At 46.9% G+C, this 17,919-nt stretch overlaps 1 protein-coding gene across 1 annotated transcript; it reads right to left on the bottom strand.

Moving 5' to 3' along the window:
* Positions 1-2,811: 2,811 nt before the first annotated feature.
* On the bottom strand, positions 2,812-17,753 carry NRN1L (neuritin 1 like). The gene is made up of 3 exons (XM_079989064.1): positions 17,666-17,753; positions 5,666-5,837; positions 2,812-4,645 (listed from the first exon to the last, which is right to left on the bottom strand). The coding sequence occupies exons 1-3, from the start codon at positions 17,718-17,720 to the stop codon at positions 4,360-4,362; spliced, it is 513 nt and encodes a 170-aa protein (XP_079845190.1). The 5' UTR covers positions 17,721-17,753; the 3' UTR covers positions 2,812-4,359.
* Positions 17,754-17,919: the final 166 nt, after the last annotated feature.

Here is a 17,919-nt window from a genome sequence, read left to right on the forward strand (position 1 = left end):
GCCTTAAAGGCCTTTTTATTTAGATTTAAATAAGTTAGACCTGATATCTAGATCCACTTAAAGATTTGTGCTGGGTTTTAAATTGTTGCTGGTTTGTTTGATAATTTTTTACCTGGATTGCTGCACTGAATCGGGGTGTGTTTTATGCTTCTACATTCCCATTTGCCGGAGTCCTGTTCTGGACATGGAACAGATAAGGGCAATTTGGGGTAAGGGGAACTGGCAATTTGCCTTCCCATTTCCATTGGAATACTCAAACATCCCTAGCAGGAGATGGGGAGAGCTGCTATCTGAGATCCTGGACAGCTACTGTCATTCAGACTAAACAATACAGACTAGATGGATGAATAGGCTGCTCAGGTATAAAGCAGCTTCCAGCATCTAGTTTGCATCAAAGGACCTGGAGAAATTGCTGCAGGATTTAAGTAGAGTGTGGAATTTCAAGTGGGATACCTGGTGAAGGGACATAGGAGATTAGAAGAAGACACTTTACCTGCCTTAGCCCATTTTTCCATTCAGTGAGATATAGCCTGGTGAACAGAGCATTTTTCCTCCCCTGCTTGTCCCAGTGCACACCTGCTGCTATATTAGGCCTTAACAGGGAAGAGACCGTTTCTCCCTGAAGCGTGCCAGCACAGAGCGTGGAATGGAAATAAGCAGGGGGCCTTTGGGGGCAGAGGCTCTCTGGAGGCACCAGACTCTTGTTTGTGCCTTTCAGAAAATGCTGAGCTCATTGCCCCAGAGACAGCAGCTCGCAAGCCCAGATTTCTGTCATGTTCAGGTACAAGAAGCACAGGCTAAAGAAAGCCAAAGATTTAGGGCTGCTTTGTACAGGCCAACAACCACCCCCAGGTCACTCCCCACATATCCCTGAGTACCAGGTAAAGGTAAAGGATCCCTGGACAGTTAAGTCCAGTTGATTTGGACTATGGGGAACGGTGCTCATCTCTGCTTTCAGGCAGAAGGAGCCGGCATTTGTCTGCAGACAGTTTTTCCAGGTCATGTGGCCAGCATGACTAAACCGCTTCTGACACACGGAACACCTTGACAAGTGTTGGGGCACAGCACTGCATTGGCACACTCCTGCTACAACTCAGCAACCACTACAGCTCTTAAAAACCTTCAACCAACATTGTGGAAAGCACAGGAATGAAGCTTTGGAGCCTTGACGTTATGCAACCCATTTATCTAGCAGAATATAGGAGCCCTGCTGGACCAGGCCAAAGGCCCATCTTGTTCTGCATCCTGTTCTTGCATTGACCAATCTGATGCCTCTGGGAAACCTTAAAGCAGGACAAAATGCAACAGCGCTTTCCTCACTTGTGAATCTCCAGCCACTGACAGTCACAGGCACCTTGCCTCCGACAGTGGAGGTAAAACACAGTCATCATGGCTAGTAGCCAATAGCCATTGACATTAATATGCCTAATCCTTTTTAAAAGTCACCCACACCAATTACATTGGTGGCCAGCATTGTTTCCTGTAGGAGCCATTTCCAGTTTAACGATGTGCTGTTTCTGTCTTTTGTCTGCCTTAATCTTCAGCTTCATTTGATGTCCATAAGTTCTAGCCTTATGGGAGAGGGAGAAAAACGTGCCTCTCTTCACTGCCATGCATACCTTTCTCCTCTTCTGTCATGGGCTACTGTACTTTATTTCAGTGCACAGTCCTGTATCTGAAATGCAGGAACCAAGTAGTGGAAGCGTCTGACGTGAAGTTTCCTCCATCATTCTAACCACAACGTTTAAGTTCTGTTTCCCACCTCCCTCAACATAGCCCAACCATCTTTAGGTATCATCAACAGGAGAAAGGCCCAGGGGTGTAAAACAGCAACAATTTCCCGTGCAGAATCTGTGCCTCAAGTGATTAAAGTAGTTTAGAGGATCTGGCCTGAGCAGAAGCTGAATGTCCAATCCAGCTAGGATTTGGCCCATTCAAGAAAAATAACAAAAGAAAGAGACATTTGAAAACTGAATAACGAGCAAGATCTGTGCCATAGCGGCGGATGTTTGCCCCAAGGTTGGAAGCAGCCATTGTACCTGCATGCCCTGGGCATGCGGCAAATGCGTAGAGGGTGCCAGGAGATGTATCAGAACTGCAGCCACGCTATGGAAGGGCTTAATTGGGCTAGAAACAGAGGTGGGTGTCGAGGGCTCAGGAGAGGCTTTAAGCAAAAAGGCAGATTAATTACATTATGGGCAAGCAGCGCTGGGAATACAGAGCTGAAATCCAAGCAAAGCCGTTAATACCCTTAATGGGGGGAAACATGTGCCAGTTAGCACACCCTCTCTCCTCCTCTCCCACTCTCCCCATCCAGCACCAGAATGCTTATATCCAGTGTCCTATAGCTGCAGACACACCACAGAGTTAAAGCACACACCTGGCTCCAACAACCCTGGGCACTGGAGTTTGTTAAAGGGTGCTGGGAATTGCACATAAACTGTGAAGAGTACAGTACAGTTCCCAGGATTCTTGGGAAGAAGCCGCGTACTTTATAAAGGACTGGCACACAGAAGCAAGATTACTACTAGCATACATAAAGATGATGGTGTGCCTGAACAATAAAAACTTTTGGAGGTTTGATATCCTTGGAACAAAAATATATTTTTTAGAAAAGGCCAAGGAAGACAGCTCTCACTCCAGGAGGCATGGGGTCCCCTTATGTTGCAGTTCTCTGAGCTCATTTACCCCCAAACGCTGACTTCTTCCAAGTTAAGTGTGATCTGGATCACAAGACACGACAGGCAGAAAGGCTTCCGGCAGTAGCACTCTGCAGGAACGGCAAAAGCCACCACACAGGACAAGGCAAGAGAAATGTAAAAGTGCCTTTTAATATAAATATATAGATACATTTGAACAGCTGACACCAGCAAAAAGGGAGGCCCAGGACTTCCACTGCTTACACATTTGTCATTCCGCATCTTGACCAACAGGTACCTGTGTGCTGGGAACAGAGGGGATCTCTGAACTGAGACTGGGCTGCACAGGCAAGGCAGCCCTGGACACCCCCTTTAGGAAAGTGCTACCTCCAAAAAGCCCCTCTCCACAAGGAAAAGAATAGTGCAGAAGTATTCAGGATATGACCTTGTGAATGGCAAGAGCATATACCAACCCTTCCCCAACCTGGTGCCCTCCGGCTGTTTTGGACCGCAACTCCCATCAGGGCTGATGGCATCGTCACCCCTAAATATCTGGAGGGCACCAGGTTGAGGAAGGCTGCCACAAACCCCTTCTCACTGGCAAAAGAGTTGGTGGAGGATGCTCTGTTTATCATCAGGTCCAAACCAGCTTCCCTGCCAGCTGATCCTGGTGGGTGGAAAGCATGTCTGGAAGGGCACTGGGCTGGGAAATGACCTACCCATGGGGAAATGCTGTACTTTGGAGGCATAAGATGTCAAAAACCCTGCAGAGAAGTAGACAGCAGATGAAACTTAAGTGACTGCTGTTATCCATGCAAAGGGTAACCTGGAGGGCTTGAACTTTCAGGGCAGAGAATTATATAATTCCCAAATAAGTATACTGTAGCACCCACCTGCAGCCAGTATAGATCCCTAAGGTGTCCAAGCTCACCAGCGACAGCTGTGCTCCCACTCGATCAGGTACACAGAGTGCTGCAGGATGGGGGAAGGCTAGGACAAGAGTGCTGATGTCATGTCACATCCACACACATTACCTTTGGCACTCTTGGGGACACTAGTCACTCGGCAAGGATGCTGTAAGCAGCTGGATGTACTGATGCCTTTCTTACTGGAATAAGGAAGCAGGGAGGCGGTGGCTTTGAGATATTACCCCTAGGCAGAGTTTCTTGGGTAGTACAGGATGGGGAAGGACCATGGCTCAGAGGGCGAGCATCTGCTTTGCATGCAGAAGGTCCCAGATTCCATCCTCAGCATCTCCAGTGAGGGCTGAAGGAGACTCCCTAGCTGAAACTCCGGAGAGCTGCTGCCAGCCAGTGTGGGCAATAATGAGCTAGATGGACCAATAGTACAAGGCAGCTTCCTATGTTCCTAGCATGAGGCTGGGGAGCAGTGGAGACGGACACAAGGGGCAGTGTAGGCAGGAGGACAGGGCACTAGAGCTGCTGCAAAGTGCCGGCTGGTAAAAGTAGGGCACACGGGGACAGGAAGAGCACCATTAGCCCAACCCAGCCTCTTTGAGCAGGGCAAGACACAAGGCAGGCAAGCCCATGGCATCCTGCCTCTTCCACCCAGTGGGCCTTGTGCCCCCGTCATCAGGACACGCTGAGCACCGCTGCCGACTGCCAGGCCCGATCCCAATTTCCCTGGCAGGCAGCGGTGCTGGGCCACTGGTCTGCACTGTGGTGGACAGGAGGGAGGGAGGCCTCCCACTGCTCCCTGGCTAGGCAAAGGGCACCAAAGCCAAGAGAGCCACAAGAGTCAGGCTGCCCACAAAGCTGGGCCGAGGCAGCCAGGCGTCCCCCCGCAAGGTCTCCTTGTTGGTCTCATCCATATCCGAAGCCCTCCCGCTGCCGGCCAGCTGGGCCCGTGAGCTGCAGAGGTCGTGAAGGTTGCCTTGGAACTGGATCTTCCGGGACTCCTGCCGAAGAGACTCCCAGATTTTCGCTGCCTCCTCAGGGCACCTGGACAGAACCTGGGTGGCACAGGTGTGGAAGTCATCCCAGGACCTGCAAGAAGAGGAATCTGCATGAGGAACAAGCAAGGCACCCCACAGAAGCAGCAGCAGCAGCAGCAGGAGAGCTTCAGCTAGGCCTGGGGTGGGGAAGTGGTGGGCCTCCGGATGTGGCTGGGACTCCAATCCCAATCAGCCCCAGCCAGAATGGTGAATGGCAGCCTTTGCCAACCTGGTGGACTCCAGGTGTTCTGGATGACAACTCTCATCAGCCCAGCCTGCCTGTTGGGCACCTTGTTGGCTTAACCACATAGCTGATGGCTACAGACCTGCCCCTATGACTACAGTCGCTCTGCAGCAATCTTTAAGAACCACTGAGAGTCTGTGTGGGGTAGTGATTAGACTGCTGGGCTAAGACTGAGAGGAGCCAGGTTCAAACCCCACTGAGCCATGATGTTGATTGGGTGGTCCTGCTTGCATATTTCCAATGGACATCTAGCTGGCTACTGTAGGAACAGGATGCTGAACTACATGGGTCTTTGGTCTGATCCAGCAGGGGTAGAAGAAGAGTCATAATGGATCAAAGTACAGGCCTACCTGGTCCAGCAGGCAACCAGATGCCTATGAGAAGCCCACAAGCAGGGCAAGAGGGCAACAGTTGTCTCCTGCTGTTGTTTCCCAGTAACTGGTGTTCTTCCTCAGAGGTTCTATATAGCCACCACCATAGCCTAGCTGTGATATCAAGTGGCTGCAGCATGGCACCCAGCCTCAGAGAGCTACAATTCCCAGAGTGGCTTAACAATCCATCCCTCTTCCCAGGGAACTCTGGGAATTGTAGCTCTGAGAGGAGAACAGAGGGTCTCCTATCAACTCTCAGCACCCTTAGCAAACTACCATTCCCAGGATTCTTTGCAGGGTGGGGTGGGAACCATGACTCTTAAAGGCGGCATGATACAGCTTTAAATGAATTGTGTAGATGTGGCCATAGTATTATGTTCTATAAGGCAGCTGTCTGTCGTGACCGACTATGGGCATTCTTATCTACAGGTATTTGGAAGAAGGATCCTGTACTCACTTGCAGATGATGTCCAGCTCCTGCTGCTCCTGGATGCTATCGTCATCCGGCTGCTGCTCCTGCTGTGCACTTTGAGCCATGCTGTCCCCAAGGCTGATGAGGCACTCAGCAAAACCTTTGTAGATGGTGTTGCACTTACTGCCGGCCACACTCACCGGCTCCTCGGACAGAACTGCAGAGGGAAACAAGCAACACTCAGCTTGTATCATCTCCAACACAGATGGGCAACCTGTGTCCCCAAGGGTCACATACGGCTCGTACTTTGGTTCATGGGGCCTTCAGCATAGCCTGAAGCCACCTTGTTCCATCTCACCAGGCTTCCTCCCTTCCTTGCTATGCATTTCCTCCTTATTTTTTCTGGCTTTTAAAAACATTTCCCGATATTTCTATGTACTTTTGGAACAAGTGGAAAGGGTGCCATGTTCCTTAGTGCAAAATAATTAGACATTTTGTTTTGGATTCTGCCCCTCAGTTTCATTGCCCCCCCCCAACTGTGAGAAAACAAATTTGCAGACTTTAGTCATGTTAAGTGTGCATTTCTGTGCATTTTACATATAACACTAAAGTCAGAGAGGAGTTCTTGTAATAAGAATAAGAAAATGCTGAAAACTACCTGTTATAACAAGGATTGGTTAACTTTACAAATTAGTCAGCAAATGCTCATCTTAGAAAACCTCCTAAATATGGAAAGTCTGAAAAACAGGCAAATCTAATTAAATTGGTCTGGTCAAATTGATTCAAAGCCAGATGACAAATCAGCTTTAAAAACTCTCTTTAAATCACTAGACAGCCCTCATAGTGACCCATACTGGTTTTAAATATATATAGGTGCCAGTATCAGAAGACACAGTAATTCTGACCTTGCTGCTGTCAGGACCTCTTGTTAAGATGCTAGTCTGACTGCACCCACACAGACACCCTCCATTAAAGCTGACTTGGACCATTCTTGGCTGGGAGACACTTACCTACTCAAGGCTGACAGAGAAAACACAGTAAGATGTCCGCAAAGTAGAAAAATGATTAATATTTTAAGTGAGCTTGTCTAGTTCAGTCTGATCAAAACACATCCGTAGGCTGCCTCACTCCTCTGAACACACCAGCAGGAAAAGGAACAGCCAGAAGATTTGAACAGCAAAGCTGACGAAGACGGGATTCCCCTCGGAACCGGCAGGGGAGCCCCCAAGAAGCTGATTAGCAAACTCTGAAACTGCTCTCATCTCTGATGACCTCTGGCCTAGGCAGACGTAATGGGAACAGGCTGAATGAGGTCCAGAATGACAAAGGCCTCCAGTCCCCATCTGCACTATGCATTTTTAAGCAGTATCATACCACTCTGAACAGTTGTGGCTTCCCCAAAGGAATCCTGGGAACTGGGGTGCTGAGAGTGGTTAGGAGACATAGATTCCCCTCACAGAGCTATAATTCCCAGAGTTCCTTGGGAAGAGGGACCGATTGTTAAACCACCCTGAGAATTATTCAGAACTTTATTTTTTTGTTTGTGTGCAAGTACTAGGAGTGTGCTATCTGCCTATAGAAGGGCAGTAGGTTAAAGGACAGAGGGCAGTTGTTTGGGGCAAAGTGCAGAAAATCAATAGAAGGTTTAGCACCCCAAGGATCTCCACTTTCATTTTAACAAAAGAAGTTTCTAGTCCTTAAGTTGTTGAGTTATGCTCAGGAGTGTGGGGGCCATGCCTCATGAAGCCTGAAAAGCCAGAAAGAGAAGCAAGCCAACCTGTACAGTGGTACCTCAGGTTACATACACTTCAGGTTACATATGCTTCAGGTTACAGACTCCGCTAACCCAGAAATAGTACCTCGGGTTAAAAACTTTGCTTCAGGATGAGAACAGAAATCGTGCTCTGGCGGCGCAGTGGCAGCAGGAGGCCCCATTAGCTAAAGTGGTGCTTCAGGTTAAGAACAGTTTCAGGTTAAAAACGGACCTCCAGAACGAATTAAGTACTTAACCCGAGGTACCACTGTACTTGCAATAACAAATAACTAGGATCTAGTGCTCTGCATACATTCTTGCCCTCCTGCCATTACCACTATGTCACCAGTAGTGCAACAACTACAGGCACATCTCAGCCAAACAGCAGCCAGGCATCTTCCCATGCTGCCCAAGGAGATGGAACCAAGCACAGAGATGTAGGTGAAGAGCATATTTCAGACAAAAAGCAATTCACATGCTACGTTATATCACTTATACAGAATGATAGAAACCTCAAGGGCTAGTAACCCATGTCATTGTTTTAAATGCAAGATGCTCATGTCATGATTCTTAAAAGATGCTGCTGTAAGAATCCAAACTTCCCCAGATTGCACATTAGAACATAAAAAAGCCTGCTGGATCAGGACAACAGCTCATCTCCCAGTGGCCAACTAGATGCCTGTGAAAACCCCAAAAGCAGAACCTGAATGCACTAGCGCTCTCCCCACTAAGGGGAACATTGCCACTATGGCTATCGCTGCATGCAGATGATAGGGTATTTGCCATGCACATTTACTGTTGAGTAACCTTGCAAGAAGCTGTGCAACAACCTTTGCTGGTCACCCAGGGCAACCCGCCAATTCAGGATGGGAAGTCTGTCGCACCCGCAGGTGGCAAGCCATATGTCAGCTTGAGCCCATAGTCCCACCATGAGATTAGCATTAATCAAATGAAAGTCACATTGCAACTCAAGGACTCTAATTATTTATTTAAAGACGTTTTAACCTCTACGTCCATGAGGTTGGCACAGAGCTACCAGTGTCACTCCAGATTTTTAGGGTCCCTTGGGCAAGATACTCTCTGTGAGCCCATCACTTTGCTGCTGTCAATTCTGTCATTTGCCTGCCCATACCCTTGCCCAGAAAGAGAGGGCAAAGTAAGGAGGGGGAGAGAAGGTGGAACAGAACAGTCCGAACTCCAATGGTTGCAAAGGAAGTCACTGGTGGAGTGTGAAAGATGACAAATAGCAAACTTTTAAAGTTTCTGTTCCATGGTCTCACCCAGATTCGGAGGCGCTGATACATTTCCTTGCCAATTGTGCAAGGGACCAGGTACATTTGCACTGGTATAGCTCCCTGTCAAGGGCGCAAGGGAGCCTAGGTATATTTCTGCTCATCCCTACTCTAAGGATTAGTCAAATGTGGGATAAGCAGCCTCATATAACTAACATTTTAAAGTCTAATTAATGCATGAAGGGGTTAAGACCACAGAGTAAGCTGTCCTGCCAGGCTTAACTCATCTTGGGAGGGACTATCAAGACTTTGTTCCTCTTCAGTCTACTGGATGAACTCAGCATGTGAAGAAGCCAAGATGGTTGTTCCAGATTAGCTGCATGGCTCTCACAAGTCATTCTTGGGTTCCTATACCAATAATTTATGAACTTCCACCACCTTGGAACTAAACTAAGTCTTACTGCCTGTGCAACTTTTCTGACTGATGTATGGAAAAAGCACATGAACCTGACCTTTGAAGAGTGTAAGTAAACCAATTTTAAACTTACCAAATGTGTGGTCTTTTCCTATGCTGGGAGAAGAGGGAAATTTTGGAACTCAGAAAGGCATATTTTAAAGGTCTAACAACCTATACTTCCATACTTTACTTTGCTGCATATTTTGTGATTTTAAATCTCTGCTGGGGTACTCTCATCAAAAAGTACTTGCCCCAAACTTGGATCTTGGCATCCAGGAATTCTTCTTTATACCGCCCCTTGAGCCTTCATAATACGGCAGATGATGATTATTATGATTATAAATGGTAACACCTAGTTTTAGCCTGTTTTGTGGCTGTGTTGATAGGAAGTGCAGAAATCTAAATTCTAATCCTGCTTTCTCTCTCCCTCCAACCCCCAACCTTTGCATGAAGCTTGTAACTTAAAAAAAAGTTGGGGGGGAGAGGGAGTTCAGAGCATATACTGTGAATGCAGAAGGTCCCAAGGTCAATCTAAGCATCTTTAGTTCAAAGCCTTTCAGGTAACAGAACTACCCTCTGCTTGTAAAGCATGTGGTTTGCCACTGAGTTATGACTCATTGGCTAGAAGACTCAGTGGCCTCATGGTAGAAGGCAGTGCCATAAGCTACTTTTACTGTTCTTCTCTGTGAAGAACTGAAAACCTAAATATTCCAGTGCCCATAATATTCAAAGCAATAAAATAATTATTTGGAACCCACAGATGGGCAGTGCCCTGAAGCAAGTAGAAGCTGCTGCTTTAGGTGGCAGATTTTGGATGCCGCTCAGGGGTAGAGGGGAGAGAAATCTGATTTGTGGCAGAGTCTGCTGTGATATTCTCTCAGTTGAGCCACATATAGACAAACAGGAGCTGAGTAAGGGCACAGTTGTGGATGAATGCACAGGTCACATTTAAACCAATGATGGTTATACAGGGGAACATCTAAGTAGGTTGTGGCCCATGTGAATTAAAGAAAGAGAGTGGGGCTTGTCATGGGATTATTCATGTTAGGTATCAAAATATCTGATGATGGCTCTTTGGGGATCTCTTGTGAAACTCAAGTAACATGCCAACAGTTTCAGTAGCAACTTGATACAGATAAGTGTTGGCATGTTACTTGAGTTTCACAAGAGATCCCAAAAGAGCCAGCATCAGATATTTTGATACCTAACATGTGGACTGAGTTTTCTGCTTTCCAAGCAATGAAAAGGACGACTGACTTTGGGACTTAGGCTAAAATCCTACACCCACATACTTCGATATAAGCCCCATAGGATTAACTTTTGAGTATAGGCCTGCACTGTTATTTACTTAGCAATCCACTGTCAATATCTCATTGAAATGAATGAAGCTAGGCTGTATCCATTAGCTATAATTAACAGCCTATTGAAACCTATTCCTAGCACCAGGATTCTGTACTGGAAAATTTCAAACAAAGTCTAGAATCAACCAAAAGGATGGTAAACAGGATAAAACATAAAAATAAAAAGCAACAGAAGCATATTTAAACACATAACACAGATGGGCATAAATGCATAATGGATTTCCAGTTACAGAACTTGGGATTCTGGTTGAAATTTAGTACAGGATTATTATGCTTGATCCTGCAAGCATCTGGGGGTGGGAAGGAGATTCATTTGATACAATTTAAACTTTTTGCACCAAATCTGGAAGCCAAATTTCAGTGACTGAAATTCAGTAATAAAACTAGCTAATTCATGCTTCTCACTCTAAATCAGGAAGAAGTTCAGTATGAGAAATAATATGTTCTGTGCCATGTACTTTGATATTTTTTGTAGTCTTTTTCATTATTATTATTATTATTATTAAGGAATTTTCTTTTGTAATTTTGGTTGTCTATATTTATATGTATTTGTTTAAAGCAAAATAAAAGTTATATATATATATATATATATATATATATATATATATATATATATATGGATCTGAACTTGGTGCTACAAGTATAGGTTGCAAATGTAAACACACTGCTCCAACCCCTAGTGGGGGGGGGAAGAGGGTTGGAGATTAAAGAAAATGAACTCCCTCCCAATCATTAGCATCCAAAGAAAAGTTTGCTGTGGGGCGGGAGATGCCATCCATAGAACATTCTGTGGGCATACAAACACACCACAGGAATTTAGAACTATACCAAATCCAGCCAAAGAAGGCACTTTACATGAAGGAATACTCTATGTTTCCATACTCAAATGTTCTGGTGCTTAATGGCTGAATTCTGTCATTTAACTTCCCAAAACACTGTGTTTTATCCAATAATTTCCCCAAATGTGTATTTCAATCAGGATGAGCGGCTGCAGCTTCCTGAAGCCACAAAAATTTCTACCAAACACTTTCTGAAGAAATCTTTTTTAAACAAATTGCAACTTTCATATGCTTCACAGCAATGAGAACTTCTGCTTCAGCAATCATTCAATCATAATAAATGCCCTGAATTCTTCTAGAGAGGACCTGGCTCTTCTCAACTGACACCAAGGTTGGGAAATCCATGGCCTTCCAGAGATTACGGAGACTGCACCTCCTGCAAGACCCAGCGAGCTAGCATGACCTCTGGTCAGGGATGGCCACAGGTTGCCCACCCCTGTCTCAGAATCACAGGGTCAGAAGGTCCCTACAGTCAACACTGCTGAATAAATATTCCATCTCTCTCTAACACACATACGACAAACAATGTCAGCTTGTAGGATGGGAGTCTGTGGCCCTCCAGGCGCTGTTGAATTCCAATTCCCATTAACCCCAGTGGGTAATGGAATGGTAATGGGAGCTAAAGTCCAACAACATCTGGAGAGCCACAGGCTCCCCATCCCCTGTTTCAAAACTTGTTGGTATAGTGCAGTGCATGAGCATCTTCTTCTATATGGGCTTACCTTCTATGGACCATGCACTGACTTCTAGGGTGTCTGTCTGCACAGCAAATCCCAAACATGATGGTTCCTTAGCATTGTACCACATTAATTGTATATGGAAAGGAAGGATGAGCTTGAAGTGTGTGTTACCTTTGTGGTCTGAAGCGTATGGATAGAAGAAAGAGATGGGACCCCTCTGTGGGCAACAGGAAAAAGAGAAAGCTGTACAAATTCCCCCCTTAAAATATAGGTCCCTTTCCAAGCAAGAGACAGGCATAGAAAGGGGGGCAGAAAAAACGTAAATAGCCAAAGGTGGAAGAAGACAATTGTTGCTGAGATTGCATTCATGTCTGCTTCTTTCTTTGTTGCCACCGATTTATTAAAACCAGTTCCTGAGCAACACTTGGAAGAAAAGTCTCTTATTAGATATCTCAGAGGCTGCTGACTCTATAAAGGGCTGAGAGAGCTCCTTCATGGCTTGTCCAGATCTTATTAGGTGGAATAATGAAAGAAAAGATGACCCAGTGGCCCCATAATAGAATAGATAGATACTTCATGCTCACGAGCGTAATATTAAAATGTCTTTTTTAAAAAGGGAGGATGGAACTACAGAATACTCCTTCTCTAACACACACACACACAATTATGGCATAGCTACAGCACAGACTTGACACTGATTTGTCATTTCCTCTCCTGAGAGAACACTGAATTTTTAACTTCTGGGAGGAGAGAGGCTAGGTATCTCAACCTGGGAATTTTCTGTGCTCTCACCAAAACTACAGTTCCCAGGATTTTGAAGGGAACCATCACATTTAAATCTGATGTGTACACATATACACATACACACTTACAGAGAAAGAGATACTTGAGGTGTAGATCCAGATAGAGGTGGACAGATCTGTCAATTTTTTGTTTTTCTTAATTTCTCCTTTTTTCCTAATCTTAAATTCAACTCTCCGTACTTCGGCATCAGTTTGTGAATTTTGTTTAAGCCCTCATTAAAAGTCACCAGTATTTTAGTGCACATTATCCTGATTTGTGTATACAATTTCCCCTAGAAACACATTTTTGCAAGCAATTTTCCCATTTGTATTTGTTTTTCACTTGTTTATACATTTTATGCACATTTTACTCTAGAATATAGATTTCTGTGGACACTACTTGGCCAGACAGCTGCATCACAAGATTTGGAGAAGTGCAATTTTAGAAGGATGACTACGTTTCAGTTTGTGTATTATTTCAGAAGTGTGAATTAAGTAGATTCAAGTGAAAATGCCAAGCAAATTTCTCCCCCATCCAATGTGTACTGCTACTACTACTAATTTATTATTTGTACCCTGCCCATCTGACTGGGTTGCCCCAGCCACTCTGGGTGGCTTACACATAGTAAAACATTAAACCTTAAAAAGCTTCCCTACACAGGGCTGCCTTCAGATGTTTCCTAAATGTTATATAAGTACTCATCTCCTTAACATCTGATGGGAGGGCATTCCGCAGGGTGGGCGCCACTACCAAGAAGGCCCTCTTCCTGGTTCCCTGTAACCTCACTTCTCACAGTGTGGAACTGCCAGAAGGCCCTCGGTGCTGGATCTCAGTGTCCGCACAGAACGATGGGAGTGGAGATGCTCCTTCAAGTATACTGGGCCGAGGCTGTTTAGGGCTTTAAAGGTCAGCACCACCAACACTTTGAGTTGTGCTCGGAAACATCTTGGGAGCCAATGTAGGTCTTTCAGAACCTGTGTTATGTGTTATATGCCCACATATTAACCAACTGGAACAAGGTGAGTCAACAAATCACAGATTTGTAAAGCTTCCTAATTACCTCACTGCCTGTCCATCACTGAGAACATTGCTCTGACATTGGAGAGGGGGCAGAACAAGAGTGTAAAAAAGGTAAAGGTAAAGGTACCCCTGCCCGTACGTGCCAGTCTTGACAGACTCTGGGGTTGTGCGCCCATCTCACTTAAGAGGCCAGGGGCCAGCGCTGTCCGGAGAACAAGAGTGTACTCAGTCTCAAATGTCAGCTGCACTGCAAATCCTCATTCATTCTTGTCCTTTCCAAACTGACACTGCCATACCCCAGGCTGGGCAAAAACCAGAGAGTGCCACTATGGCAGGGCCAGAAGACAGATTGACAGCACAACCCTAGGCATGTATACTCAGAAGTAAGTACTGTTGAACTCAGGTAAATGTCTATAGGATCACAGCCTAAGAGGATAACCAAAACAAGGTGTGAAATATTCCATGAATTGTTATGCCAGTTTGTGCCAACTATTTCTGATTATTACAAATAACCAACTACAACAGATGTTCTAGAGATGATCTTGCAATTTATGCTTGAATGTGAGGGATCACAGCTCAGGGGCATATCACATGCTTTGCATGCTGAAGGCCTGACATTCAATACCTTAGCAGATCTCCAGGTAAAAGGGTCAGGTAGAACAGACCACCAGCCTGGGATCCTGAAGATCAGCTACCAGAATACACAACAAAGCAGCTAGATTAACAGAATGGAAGCCAGGAGGTCCGGGTTCAAACCCTTGCTCAGTCATGAAGTCTCCTGGGTGATGTTGAACTAGCCACACTCTCAGTTTAGCCCACCTCACAGGGTTGTTGTGATGATAAAATGGGAAGAAAGGATGGAACAAAAATAGCACATCATAATATGGCAGCTTCCTGTATTCCAAGTAAGTCCATCAGTCCATCTAACTCAGAATTTTGTGCACCAGGGATTCCCAATCTCTTCCCCACATGGACCACCTGAAAACTGCAGAGGACCTTGGCAGACCACTTAAGGGTTTTTCTGACAATTGTAGCAACTATAATGTGCAGTGCTGAAGTCTGAATACAACTGGTAGTCCATGGACCAGCTTGGGAACCCCTGAACTACACTCAGGGTTTCACTCTGAGGTCTCTCTCAGCCCCACCTGGGGATGCCAAGGAGTCAGCCTGAGACCTTCTAGATGCAAAGCAGATGCTCTAACCACTGAGCTACAGCCTTTCCCCTAATGATAAATAATTCATGCTAGGCTAGAGGAACAAACAAAGGATTGTAATTAACTAACTTTTGCTCAGGGTAGATGCACTGAAACAAACAGTCCTACATCAGTAATGTTCATTAATTTTAACAGGTCTAGACGGGTGGAATGCAACATACTTTGCAATACAAACAGAAGCAACAATTGCTGGAATTGTTGCCTCCCCCCCATCCACAGATACATCACTGCAACTGAGGGCACATTGGGGTCACTGACCGTCTTTTCAGCGTCAGGAAATAACTCTATGCCAGTTATGCCAAGCTCAACTGAAACGCCACGATTCAGTCCACAATGAAAACTCCATCCGTCTGAAAAGACTTTGCCAAGCTGAGCTAAAGACAGCTCCAACTCCACCAGTAAACCCCCAGGGGATCCATTCTGGGCAATTGCATGGCCATGTGGTGCCCTCTTGCTCCAGATTCCAGATTAACAAGGACACCCTGCTTCTCTCTCTCTCTCTCTCTCACACACACACACACTCATTAAAAGAGCTGCCACAACAAACCTGTTAGTCTTTTAAGAGGCCATTAGACTTTCTGTTATGCTTGCTGTAGCAGACTGGCACAGCTACCACCCCCACCCCCCACCCCAGAACAAATTCAAAATACCAGTCCACCCATAGGAAGGCATTTGAAAAGGGGGGAAGGAAAAAGGAAACATATTCAGCCCCTTTTTTCTCCACCTTGATCATGCCAAAAAAAGGGGGGAGGAAGAAGAGTTCTTTCAACATGTGAAGCCATCTGTTAGAAATATTGTACCCAAGCAAGTTATACTCCTAGTAGACACATTGAGATTGATGGACCTAAGTCATGTCAGTTAATTCCAGTAAGTCTACTCTGCGTAGGGGTAACACTGGATACAACCCACAATGTAGGATTCCACATCCTTTGTTTGCCAGCGTGACAGAGGATGCAGCTGTGCCAAACTTCTCCAACCTGGTGCTCCCCCAGATGTTCATTGGACTCCAACTCCCACCTGCCCCTACATGCTGCATGGTCAGAGATGATGGGAGTTGTAGTCCAACAACATCTGAATGGCACTAGGTTGGAGAAGGCTGAGCCATACCACCAGAAAACGGACCGGTGGTTGGAGATCGTGGTGCTGAAGAAAAGGCACCCCGGGAGAGGGCTTCCTATACGAGCGCGCAGGGTTTCTAAGGTGCAGGAGAACAAACTGGCGAGCCAGAGGTCTCCGCTGCTGGCCTGGCAACGCGCCCGGGGTTTGAGGGGAGGATCGGAAAGCTGGTCTCCGGTGTTCACACACTTAGATGGCGCGCACGGCGCCTCCATTCATTGCAGGCAGACCGCAGACAGGACGCAGGGAGATCCTCCTGGCGCGGAGCCCTGGGCTGGGGGAGGGAGAGAGGCAGTCTAAAGCGCTCCGAGCATTGCAGGGCAGGACTTGGAGGCCGGTGTTCTGGGTCCTATTTAGCAGGATGAGCTGAGGGTACCCCCCCCCCAAACGCAGCGGGGCTTACATCCTTAAGGAATGCACTTTTGCCATTAGATCGCAAAATGAGATGCACAGGCGCGCGGCTGCAGAACCAAGCAGCGGCATCTTCAGGAACACTTGTCACAGAATTGCAGAGTTGGAAGGGACTCCAAGGGTCATCTAGTCCAACCCCCTGCAAAGCAGGAATCTCAACAAGACCATACAAGACAGGTGGCCATCCAATCTCTGCTTAGAAACCCCCGAGGAAGGAGAGCCTGCCGCCTCTCGTGGGAGTCTGAACCACTGTCAAACAGCTCATACTGTCAGGAAGTTCTTCCTGATGTTTAGTTGGCATTCTCTTTCTTGTAACTTGAATCCATCGGTTTGGGTCCTAGCCTCCGGAGCAGCAGAAAACAAGCTTGCTCCATCCTCCCTGGGGCAGCCCTTTAAATATTTGAAAATGGCTATCGTATCTCCTCTCAGTCTCCTCTTCTCCAGGCTAAACATACCCAGCTCCCTCAACGGTTCCTCATAAGGATTGGTTTCCAGGCCCATTATCATCTTGGTCACCCTCCCTTGCACATGTTCCAGCTTGTCAATCTTCTTAAATTGTGATGCCCAGAACTAAACACAGTATTCCAGGTGTGGACTGACCAAGGCAGAATAGAGCGGTCCTATGACTTCCCTTGTTCGGGACACTATACTTCTGTTGATACAGCCTAGAATAGCATTAGCCTTTTCTGCTGCTGCACCACACTGAGGACTCATGCTCAGCTTGTGGTCTACTAAGACCCCTAGTTCCTTTCCGCATGTCCTACTGCCAATCCAGGTGTCCGCCGCCTTATAACTGTGCAACTGGTTCTTCCTGCCTAAGTGTAGAACCTGATATTTGTCCCTATGGAAAATAATTTTGCTCCTTTTGGCCGCTTTCTTTCATCGCGAGCATCACACACACACGTGCAGCCCAAGCCGATCCGCGCCCCCTGGGACACAAGCCCCGCTCCCGAGCTACCAAGCAGGCGCAGCGATGCTCGCGGTCTTCCTTTGCTCGAAAGACTTTGCACGCCTCTCGTCTGTCCCCTTTGCACGCTCCTCCAAGCGCCGGGCTGCCCTCTCTCCCCACCCCTCACGCGGCTGGCAGCTTGCACACTCAACTCCCTCGCCTTGCCTCTTGCACTCCCGTTGCACACTCGCCGCCCTGCTTAGCCCCGAGCACACATCTCTGGTACTCACCCAGGTGCAGCGGGAGCAACAGCGCCAGGGACCCCAGCAGCGCCCCGCAGCCCATGGTGGTGCTGGCGCTCAGTTCCAGCGGCAGCAGCGGCTCAGTGCCGAGCCAGGCGGGAGAGCAAGAAGCCGAGCGGCGCCAAGCGCCTCCCCTCTCGGCCCCGCCCCCGCGCCCCGCCCCTCGGATCCGGCCCGCGGAGCTTCGCCTCGCGGCCTCTAGGAGCGGGCCGAGGTGGAACTGATCTGCGCACCTGCCTTTT

This window comes from Podarcis cretensis (assembly GCF_951804945.1).
Source record: "Podarcis cretensis genome assembly, chromosome: 8".
Taxonomy (NCBI): Eukaryota; Metazoa; Chordata; class Lepidosauria; order Squamata; family Lacertidae; genus Podarcis; species Podarcis cretensis.

Coding starts and splice junctions, on each gene's coding strand:
- NRN1L (XM_079989064.1), bottom strand. CDS start 17,720: ATGGGCTGCGGGGCGCTGCTGGGGTCCCTGGCGCTGTTGCTCCCGCTG. Junction 5,838..17,665: donor GTTGCTCCCGCTGCACCTGG/GTGAGTACCAGA, acceptor TTCCCTCTGCAG/TTCTGTCCGAGGAGCCGGTG. Junction 4,646..5,665: donor GAGCTGGACATCATCTGCAA/GTGAGTACAGGA, acceptor CTCTTCTTGCAG/GTCCTGGGATGACTTCCACA.